General features: G+C 47.2%; 2 protein-coding genes across 8 annotated transcripts in view; one reads left to right on the plus strand and one right to left on the minus strand.

The window, feature by feature from the left end:
- Positions 1-6,701, plus strand: part of agap1 (ArfGAP with GTPase domain, ankyrin repeat and PH domain 1) — a 60,596-nt gene extending 53,895 nt beyond the window's left edge. For 3 of the 7 annotated variants that reach the window (XM_058051252.1, XM_058051253.1, XM_058051254.1), the window contains 2 exons: positions 3,480-3,735; positions 3,812-6,699. In XM_058051252.1, coding sequence (XP_057907235.1) covers positions 3,480-3,735; positions 3,812-4,021 — 466 coding nt within the window. In that variant the 3' untranslated portion in view covers positions 4,022-6,699. Of the gene's footprint in view, positions 1-3,479; positions 3,736-3,811 lie in introns of all 7 variants that reach the window. The other 4 variants (XM_058051248.1, XM_058051249.1, XM_058051250.1 and 1 more) reach the window with 2 other exon arrangements.
- A 1,033-nt stretch (positions 6,702-7,734) lies between these two features.
- gbx2 (gastrulation brain homeobox 2) lies at positions 7,735-9,828 on the minus strand. The gene is made up of 2 exons (XM_058051269.1): positions 9,120-9,828; positions 7,735-8,995 (listed from the first exon to the last, which is right to left on the minus strand). The coding sequence occupies exons 1-2, from the start codon at positions 9,565-9,567 to the stop codon at positions 8,469-8,471; spliced, it is 975 nt and encodes a 324-aa protein (XP_057907252.1). The 5' UTR covers positions 9,568-9,828; the 3' UTR covers positions 7,735-8,468.
- Between the last annotated feature and the right edge of the window lie 352 nt (positions 9,829-10,180).

The following is a 10,180-nucleotide window of genomic DNA, read 5'->3' on the forward strand; positions in this document are numbered from 1 at the left end:
GTTAGCTGATGCTCTTATCCATCTATTAATCTATTAATTAGAGGGCTAATTAGGCCAGAAGAGGAGCCACTGACACCGTGTCACTCTTAACCCTGTTTCCTACCGCTCATTACCTCTGACGCGCCCCCCACACCCCGGACTGTAATTAATGAGTGCCTTGAACAGAACCCGTTAGCTCGTTCATCTCAGGTTGCCGCTTTTTTTTTCTTGTTCTTTCATGTCTTGTCGATACATGGAAGGCTTTTACTTTGAAAGAATAAATGGCATTTACGTGTGTCTCCACATTAAAGCTTAAAAACTGAATGGAGAAAAAACCAAAGGTAGCATTCATAGACCGCTTACCTTGTCTACAGTGACTTGGTTGGGGTTATGATTTCATTTATTTCCACCTTGCATACGATTTCTTCTGTCAAGATATGTTTAGCATCATATTTTTATATCCATTGTTAACCTTCATATGACCCCAAGGTGACACGTTGTCCTAAAATTGGTCCTCAATGGCCAGCTTTGTGCTTACTGGAACTCATGAAGTCCTCATGGGACCATCCCATCATGCAAATGTTCCAATTTAACTGTTCTTCTTGTATTTGTTGAAAGAACTACTACAATATAAAACAAGCCATGAAAATATTGGTATGAAAAAGTGTGGGCACCCCTGATCATTTTCAAGGTTTTCCTTTATAGTTCACTGGTTGTTGGGATCAGCCATTCCAGTTAAATGTGTCATTTAGCAGGTAACTGGCCTTCTTCAAGTTGTTCAAGTTGAAGGTGCCATGGATTCCAGTCCGTATCAAGACAGTTCTTTTCAACAATGTTGAAGAATCAGTGCCAAAGTTGAAGTCCACCAGGGATGGAGACTTCCACCAAGACAATGACCCTAACCACTTCTACTTCTACTACTAAGGCATTCATGCAGACCAACAAGTACAACCTTCTGGAATAGTCATCTCCGTCCCAGACCTGAAAATTGTTGAACATCTGTGGTGTGATTTGGAGATGAGTCAGAATCCAGACCCTCATTGGACCCTCATTGGTCACCCTCATTGGTCACCCTCATTGGTCCCTCATTGGTCCTCTCATTGGTCCCTCATTGGTCCCTCATTGGACCCTCATTGGACCCTCATTGGTCACCCTCATTGGAAGCTATAGGAAGCTACAGCTACATACTCCGGAGCGACCTATAGTCCAGAAGATCCGGTATTTAAGAGTCCACAAGTCGATACCAAGGGTTGAAAAAGGAGCATATATGAAATGATGACTTTAGATTAGATTAGATTAGATTAGATTCAACTTTATTGTTATTGCTCATGTCACTTGTACAGGGCAACAAAATGCAGTTTATGTCAATCATATAAGATTCATTTGACTTCTGCTCTATCAGTGTGTTCGTCTGCTATATGATATATTGAACCAACCACCAGGAAAGTCTTGAACCATCTGGGGTGCCCAAACTATTTCATACCACTTTATGTCACATTTGTGTCACATCAGGCTTTTGGCCTTAAAATGGATGATTTCAATTGCTATGCAAAACCTGGCCCGCCATATTTGTCACAGTAGCAAAAATGGTAATAAGCCATTGAATAAATGTCACGGCGTCAACTGTTGAGAACGGATATCCAGTAGTTCCATGAGTGGTTACTCACCAACATGAGCCTACTTTAGGTCTAATATTGCATTTATTCTATGAAAACATTCGTGTCTTCATTTCTGACTGGACACGTTCACACAACTTCACTTTTTGGGATTCCATTGATTGGCAGTCCTGGGATTGTATTGTCCCGGGATCAAATAGTTACACCGGTATTCATTATTGAAGGAATTCTGGGAAGGTTTTTGTAGGTTCATGCCCTCTAAAAAGTCCATGTTTGTTTGTTTTGTAATACTTTACCAAATGCAGGTCCACATCTGGACTTCCTGTTGTCTTCCAAACATCACTCCGAGCAGTGTTGGATGAATGTAGCGTGTAATTATGCTAATGAGCTGCATGTGATGATCAGTGAGGTCACGGATGGACGACCCCTCCAACGACACGAGGCGGCGGCCGCTTGGCCTCTGGTCTTTTCCTTTGGACAGGAAGCTGTGCGGGTCTTTGTGCGGGTCTTTGTGCGTGCATGTAAACACACCCGCACAAAAGAGGCGCTCAGAAGGAACGTTTACACACACACACACACACACAAACACACACACACACACACACACACAATGTGAGGACTGAGACAGGAAACCAGACAACGTAATGGGTGCAACGTGGCTCCTCCAGCTAGAAGAGTCGGGACACCTGATCAAGCCGGAAGCTTGGAATGTTGGCGTCAGTAGAGAGATACTGTAGAGATACTACTGTAGTAAAGAAGTACAAAAATGCAGTACATTTATAAAAGTGGAGAATGTATCCTCTGGGTGATGTAGGTTTTAGCATTCATTTCAATTACACACATTTTACCCCTCTGGGCCTGTCTGTGTGTGTGTGTGTGTGTGTGTGTCTGTGTGTGTGTGTGTGTGTGTGTGTGTGCCTTCTCACCCATACTCATGTTTAATTATCTACCCAGCATGCCTCAGTGCAGGAAAACAGCGCTGTGCCTAATGGGATGTGAAAAGAGACACACATTAGCACACAGAAATATGAGGCCCGCATTCGCAACACACACACTCGCGCTTAATTAGCACAATTAGCCTCTCCACTGTCGTGAGCTGTGTTTTCAAGACTCGTTAGTTAGTGATGATGGAGTCACTGTGTACACACACACACACACACACACACACACACACACACACACACGCACACACACACACGCACAGACTCATAGCAACAAGGAGGTGGGGGAAGGCATGCGGTCTTGGATCCAGTGGCTGTGGGTTCCCCAATAAGACAACATAAGGCGGCACCCCACCGAGCGCACACACACACACACACACACACACACACGTTGACACACTGAGCGACACCCCCGGGCTTTGTCCGGGGGTCGTGGGGCGTGCTCTCATAGCCGACCTCTCTGGCCCGGAAGGGAAGCCTTCCGGGACATTCCGTGATGCTAGCCGCCATTGCTGGTCGGCAGGAAGTTAATGACATTCTGGCAGGTTCCCATCCCAAATTCTTAGGCAGCTGATATCAACGCAGTTCATATGTCAGAGAACCTTATGAGGTGGATGGGCTTCATTTTAGTAGACACTTTAGTATCCTCCATTTCCTGCAACACTGTCCGCACAATTACGCACATACACACATACGCACATACACACATCCACACAGGGGACGTGTCTCTCTCCAGAAAGAGGGACAGCTCACATGGCCTCCCCGTCTGGCCAATCCCCGTCTGGCCAATCCCCATCTGGCCAATCCCAGGGGAGAATGAGAGCACGTTGACATGGCGGGATTAAACAGCCGCCGTTCCTGACACCGGATTGGGATCAAACGGAGGCTTTGGTTTTAACGAAGCTGTTTTTCCCCGTTTCCGTCTCCCGCTCTCGCCCTGCAGGGAGGAACGGGAGCGCTGGATCCGGGCCAAGTACGAGCAGCGCCTCTTCCTGGCGTCGCTGCCCGGCACCGATCTGTCCCTGGGCCAGCAGCTGCTGCGGGCGACGGTGGAAGAGGACCTGCGCTCCGTGGTACTGCTGCTCGCCCACGGTTCCCGCCAGCAGGTCAACGAGACGTGCGGCGAGGGGGACGGCCGCAACGCGCTGCACCTGGGCAGCCGCAAAGGCAACGTGGTCATCACGCAGCTTCTCATCTGGGTGAGACGCCGAGCTCCTCTTCTTTTTTAGGTGGAAAGGTCCGTGCAGGAAGTGATGGCGTTCTCTCTTCTCGCAGTATGGCGTTGATCTGATGGCGAGGGACGCCCACGGCAACAGCGCCATGGCGTACGCCCGGCAGGCCAACAGCCAGGAGTGCGTGGACATGCTGGCTCAGTACGGCTGCCCCGACGAACGCTACCCGCTCATGGCCACGCCCAACCTGTCACGCCGCAACACCAACCGCAACAACAGTTGCAGCAGTGCAGGGAGCGCCGCATTCATTTGACCCCTCCCACCCAGGACGCGCACGACCCGTGCGGCGCTTACCTCCGCCCACCTCCGCCCACCTGGCTTCTCGGACCGCTTGACCTCGGTGACGAGAGTGAAAAGTACCCGACGCGTGCGAGGTCATTTTCACTTTCACTTTCACTTTCACTTTCATCCAGGCTTCATTTCACACGCTACAAGTTGACTTTGTTCTCAGGCAACGTCCACCAAAACACATCACTTCCTGTGTGACACATCACTTCCTGTGTGACACACACTGTGCTTTGCTTTGAAAGAAGTCACGTGACTTCCACGGCCCCCCGCCGGCATTTTTGAAAATTCTGTGAAGCATTTGCCCATTTTAAATGTGACAAATATGGGAAAGATGGAAAGATGGAAAGTTGAATGTCTGACATCTGACGTTTCACACACACACACACACACACACACACAAGGGTTACGACTGCTAGCTAACTCGCATGTTGACACCAACACGGATATTTAGAAAACTTTATTTAGAAAGCGTTTGTCCACACGCCAACTTAGACTTTAGCCTTCCGGAGCTTCTGTATGAACACGTACAACACAGCGTTTTGGATTGGGTCATAAGAAATGTGCAATATCCTCTTATATATTTCAACCAGGCGTGTGCCCCACATGCAGCCCCACGGGTGCCCCATTTTTTTACTGGCTTACCTCGGCATTCTCTAGAAATGAAGTTCATATTAAAAAAAACAACTTCTAATACTCAACTACCACAAGGCTAAGATATCAGCGTTTTCTTTGCATGAATTGACTGATCTTGAATATAAAGTGCCCCCCTTTTCATTTTCTGAATGCGACCCCCAGTTGGGGCACCCCCAAGAGTACACTGTTGTGTACCCGGGGTGTCCAGTCTTTTTCCACCGAGGGCCGCGTACAGAAAGACTTAGATATATGTGATTTTTTTTTTCAGAGAGGCTAAAAAATATATGTATATTTGCATATATTTATAGCTATGAAGCTTTAAGGCTGTGTTATTAAATATTAGTATCACTATCAGTTTTTTTTTCCTTTACATTGTGCCTTCTTTTAGTGTTTTTGCCATTTTTGCTGGGGATTTTTTGTGTGTGTTTCATTTGTTTGCAACATGCTATGCTCACAAATGGCCCCAGAGCCACATTTGGGACACCCCTGGCGTCGCAATAAAAAAACCATGTTAATTCAGCATTGTGCATTTTAAAGATGTGCACAGCATTGTACATCTGTATTGACGAGCTTGGGCATATTATACTGTATATGACATATCTATAATAATATAATAACTAAATGCCTTTTCAGGCTTTTGGACAAAGTTTGCACGGAAGCTGGTGAAATTACGTGGACAGAGATTTTTTTTTTAATGATTTTTTGGCAAAAATGAAAATATCCGTGTTGGTGTGGACAGTAGGCCTTCCAACCAACACTCAAGACTGAACTCCACCAAGCGTCCCTTTCAACACAAACACTGAACACTTTTCATTTCAGCTTGCTTTTAGGTCCTTGTTTACTTCCTGGTGGAACCAAAAGGGATTTTTTATTTTTTATTTTTTTTACATCAGGAATACTCGTGGAAGCTTTGGTCTCGACCTGGCCCGTCCCGTCCAATGAGGCTTGGAAGGGCTTCCGCATCTTCTTTGTAAATAGTTTGGTTTGGTGCCATCAACCACTACATCAAGTTGGCACTCTTTATCCACAACCTTGCAGACTAGTATTTATTCACGCTCTTCAACGTGTGGCACCCGCCATGTTTGAACGGCGGAATTGCTTGGTGGCCCACCGAGAGCCCAAATGCTGCCGATGAGCTAATAGTCTTACTTACATATCTCATAGATTTGACTGAATGTGCTGCTGTGTTCCCGTAGAAATCTTAGTTTCTCTTCACCTCTTTTTCAACATGTGATCGTCGTCCCCCCCCCCCCCATCCACGATGATGTTCTGTAAAAATTATATTTTATTGTGATTTTTTTTTTTACAACTTTTATTTATGACAGAAATGCACTAAATTCACTTGGCTCTATCGTTTAGCTGTACGAGCGTCCGATGCTTTTATTTTTGTCTGCTTCGTTTTGTTGGCTTCAAGTGTCCTCTAACTCAGGGGTGACCAAAGTGTGGCCTAGGGGCCATTTGCAGCACGCAAGCTTGTTGTTTTTTTTGGCCCATGAAACATTGTAAAAACACCGCAGTAAAAAGGTGTAACATACAGAGAAAAATATCAATAGCATCTTTTCATTTTTCTTTTCATTTTTCTCCCTCGTGGGAGAAATGTTTGGCCACTCTTGACCTAATTTATCAGTGCGCCTTTCATTGAAATGCTGAGTAATGTTACTTCCACTTTGTTACACAAATCAAACGAGCGTGTGTGCTTTTTGTCTTCTATCAGCCCGACGTGAAAAGAGCAGATAAACACTCTAAAAACACTCGATGCTTGCGTTAGCTGCCGTGTTCATCCCTAACTTGCCCTAAACGAGCCCTCCTGATGTGTGTGCATTTTGTATAGTCCAGACATCTTTTCATATTCTAATTGACACACGTATTGATGTTCTTGTGGTTCTAATAATTATTAGTATTATTACCATTTAGTTGGATGTACAGTAAGATAATACAGAGTCTTCTACGGCAACATGTCTCTTTTCAATAAAGACCACAATGATGCTTTGCAACACAAACATCTTCATTTTTGCGTGTTTATTATTTATTCAATGATACGTTTCTGACCAGCTACTGTTTATGCTTGCACAGGGGTGTACACAGTGTGGCCTTTGGGCTATTTTTGGCCCACAGCTCATTTTGTAGCGGCCCTCTGCATATTATACATAGTTAAATATTACACTAATTTGCTTTGTCACCTATAATAATATTCAGATAGCATATATTGACCTTCACAGCATCTTTAATGTACAAAACGGACCAAAGTGGTTCTTTAATTTTACAGTATGCGGGCCTGCAGGAAAAACTTTGAACGGCCTGTCCAGACGACGCATACTTCCTATCGGCTACAGCAGCCTGCCATCACTGGAATTATAATCAGCTGGCGTTCGTGTGACGCCCGGCAGGTCATGTTAATTTAGAGGATGAGCTGCATCCCTTGGGTTTCATTTGTCAGCCGCCTGTGACGTCCTGACTTGATTACAATTTGCAATAAAAAAAAAAGAGAGAGAAAGAGAAATCTATTACATGCACATCAGCAGGTTAAACGTCATGTGTAAAATATGCTGATGGGTCAAATAACACAAGGAGGAAATCTAAATACTTGGAAATGTTAATAATCTTAATATATTTCCCTACATGATAGCGATCACCAATAATTAGTCACGAAGCCACTGTATTGCCTCGTAATTACGGTAATTATTACAAATATTGACATCGTAAAAAAAGCGGCAATCTGTCTTGAATTGTGCTTTTCGACGGCCGCAAAAAGCGAAAAGCTGTCGTGAATTGTGATTTTTCGACGGGCCGCAAATGGAAGCTTTGAAGTACTCGAGCTGCTGGCGCGCGGGAAAGGGCCAAATGTGTTGCAGTCACGTCACACTAAACATTTCACTTTCACTCCGTTTCGCAGCAAAAGTTATTTCAACGCCAGCGTTTCTGGCGCAAGTGATTTGTTGTGTTTGCTGCTTCCGTTTACTTTCCGGATCGAAAATGAATTAAGTTCACGTGACCACTACCCGGAAGTGTCAGCACGAGTGGAGGAATTATTCTACTTCAAATGTATTTTTGTTCAGTGTTTGGTAAGTAATACATTCGTTTAATTTCTAAGCGTGTGAATTCACAATAATAATTACACAGCTCAAATGAAATAAGATTATTGTTCCATTTTTATAGCGTTCTTATCTTGATAATTTGTGTGTGTGTTTGATGATTTCTTGATTGACGTTTGAATATGTGAGGCCTTGAAGAACATCTGACTTTTATCTGAACCATGAAGTTAAAAGTGAAATCTTGCTATACTGGTGGACATTCGAGGGCCGTTTTCAACGTTGGAAGTTTGCCGCCAATGAAGAAAAAGCCAGCCGTTAGCATCTGGTTTCAGCTTTAATTGACACTTGTTTGTTTGTCATATTTTAGTCAGTCGGCACACTTGAATTAAATTAGCTAGCAGCATCGCCGTGACTCGAACAAGAGAAAATAAAAGCAAACATCCGAAGAAAAAAAAAAAAAAAACGTCCGTTATTTCCTCGTTAGGAATCGTCTCTTCATCATCATCGCCATCATCATCTTCACCGCCATCACAGCTCGAGCCCCGAGGCCGGAAGTTGAGTTTGAAGGTTCCGAGGACGTGTCGTCATTTTCGGTTGAATTTCAATTTCATTGCACTTGATAAAAAAGGAAATTGATGGCAAATGAATACAATTGAAACTTTGGCCTGTTTTTAGTTGAACTTGTGACAAATACGGAATCAAAGGAGAGGATGAAGTGCACTAAGGAGTTTTTTCTTGGTCCTGGTTCTAAGGCCGGCTCTGCTCCAGCTGCTGGTGCTGGCTCCTTATCGCGAAGCGGCTCACATGCACCGGGATCGGGACCACTATCTTAGGGTTCCGCGACGGTTCCCCGGACTTGTTGTTGACGTTACCGGCCTTGACCCGTTTCCACTTGGCCCGCCGGTTCTGGAACCAGATCTTGACCTGCACCTCGCTCAGCTTGAGCGCATGCGCGATCTGGGAGCGCTCGGTGAGCGACAGGTACTTCTTGCAGTGGAACTCCTTCTCCAGCTCCAGCAGCTGCTCGCTGGTGAACGCCGTCCGCCGCCGCCGATTCTTGCCGCCTCCCGCGGGGCAGGACGCGCCGCCGCCGGAGCCGTGGCCGTGAGGACCGTCCTCGAGCGCCGTCCCGCCGCCGTCCGCGTCCTCCCGGTGGGAGGCGGAGGCGATGTTGTCGTCCGAGCTGTAGTCCAGGTCGCTGTCCATGGAGAAGCTCTCGTCCCTCCGCGCGCACTCGTCCTCCTTGGACTCGTCCTGATGGATGTGACTCCGCGCTGGCAGATTAAAAAAAGTTAATTATGACAACAGGAAAATAATATTTATTTCACAATATCTCAATCACGCTCCACATCTCACGCTTCTCACACGAAATAAAAGAAAGCTCCACTTCCTGTCTACCTGTGGCTGTCTGCGCGGACGTGTCGGCGTCGTGGAGCGCCTGCAGAGTGCACTCCTTCCCCTGCACGAAACTCTTGCCGTCCTCCGCGTGCTTCCGGCCCGCGTCTTGGTGTTGCTGGCCCGGCGAGAATCCTCCGGGCAGCGAGGCCATCAGCGTGGAGGTGAGCGCCAGGCCGGAGCAGAATCCGCTCTGCAGAGCCGGGATGTGAGCGTGCGGGTGAGGCGGGTGTCCGGCGGCCAGAGCCGGCTGCAGGGAGGAAGGGGGCGGCGGCGGCGGCGGCTGCAGCACCACCGAGCGGTACGGCATGAACATGGGATAGCCGGTGTAAACGAAGTGTCCCGGGCTGGGCTGCGGAGGCCCCCCGATAAGAGAGTCAATGCTGAAGGCGGTGCTGCTTCCGAGTGGCCGCTGCATCACCACGAAGGGCGGGCTGGACGCTGCACTCATAAGAACGATGCCGGAGACGGAGCACTGTGGGCGGCAGCAGAGGGGGCGCGGAGCCCCGGAGGTTTCAGTGGAGCCTGACGCATTCCATCAAAGCCACTCCCGCGTCCAACTTCCACCGAGATGGCCGAAAAAGAAGCTAAAACTCCGCTAAAAGTCCACTGTTCCGCTGGCGCCGAGCGCGTCCGCTGACATTTGGGATTTAAATTGCGCTCCCCGCGGTTTAATTGAGCTGCTTTGCCCTCACGGACCATGCCCCTCCTCGGCGAACACCGTCCGCTGATTGGTCGAAGGAAATGACGTCACAGCGCGGCTTCCGTCGGCCGGATAAATGACATTTGACCGCGGAATGACGTGACGTCACAACAGAACCTCGTTGATGATCATTTTTTCTCTGATTTAGAAAATGCTTCCAACTTGAGATGAGTTTGTAAGCAGACACTTGCTGTCGGAAGTAATTCCACGAGCTGTCAATCAACATCAGCAGGCGACCTTCCTGGCGTGTCACCTTTGCGTGGAATCCTCATCAGTGCCACATTATCATATGTAGCTGTGTGACCTCTGACCCTCGGTGGCTCTCCCGGTGGACTCCCCCCTCTCCGGGTGGGCTGAGTCA

The sequence above is a fragment of the Doryrhamphus excisus genome, chromosome 16, assembly GCF_030265055.1.
Source record: "Doryrhamphus excisus isolate RoL2022-K1 chromosome 16, RoL_Dexc_1.0, whole genome shotgun sequence".
Taxonomy (NCBI): domain Eukaryota; kingdom Metazoa; phylum Chordata; class Actinopteri; order Syngnathiformes; family Syngnathidae; genus Doryrhamphus; species Doryrhamphus excisus.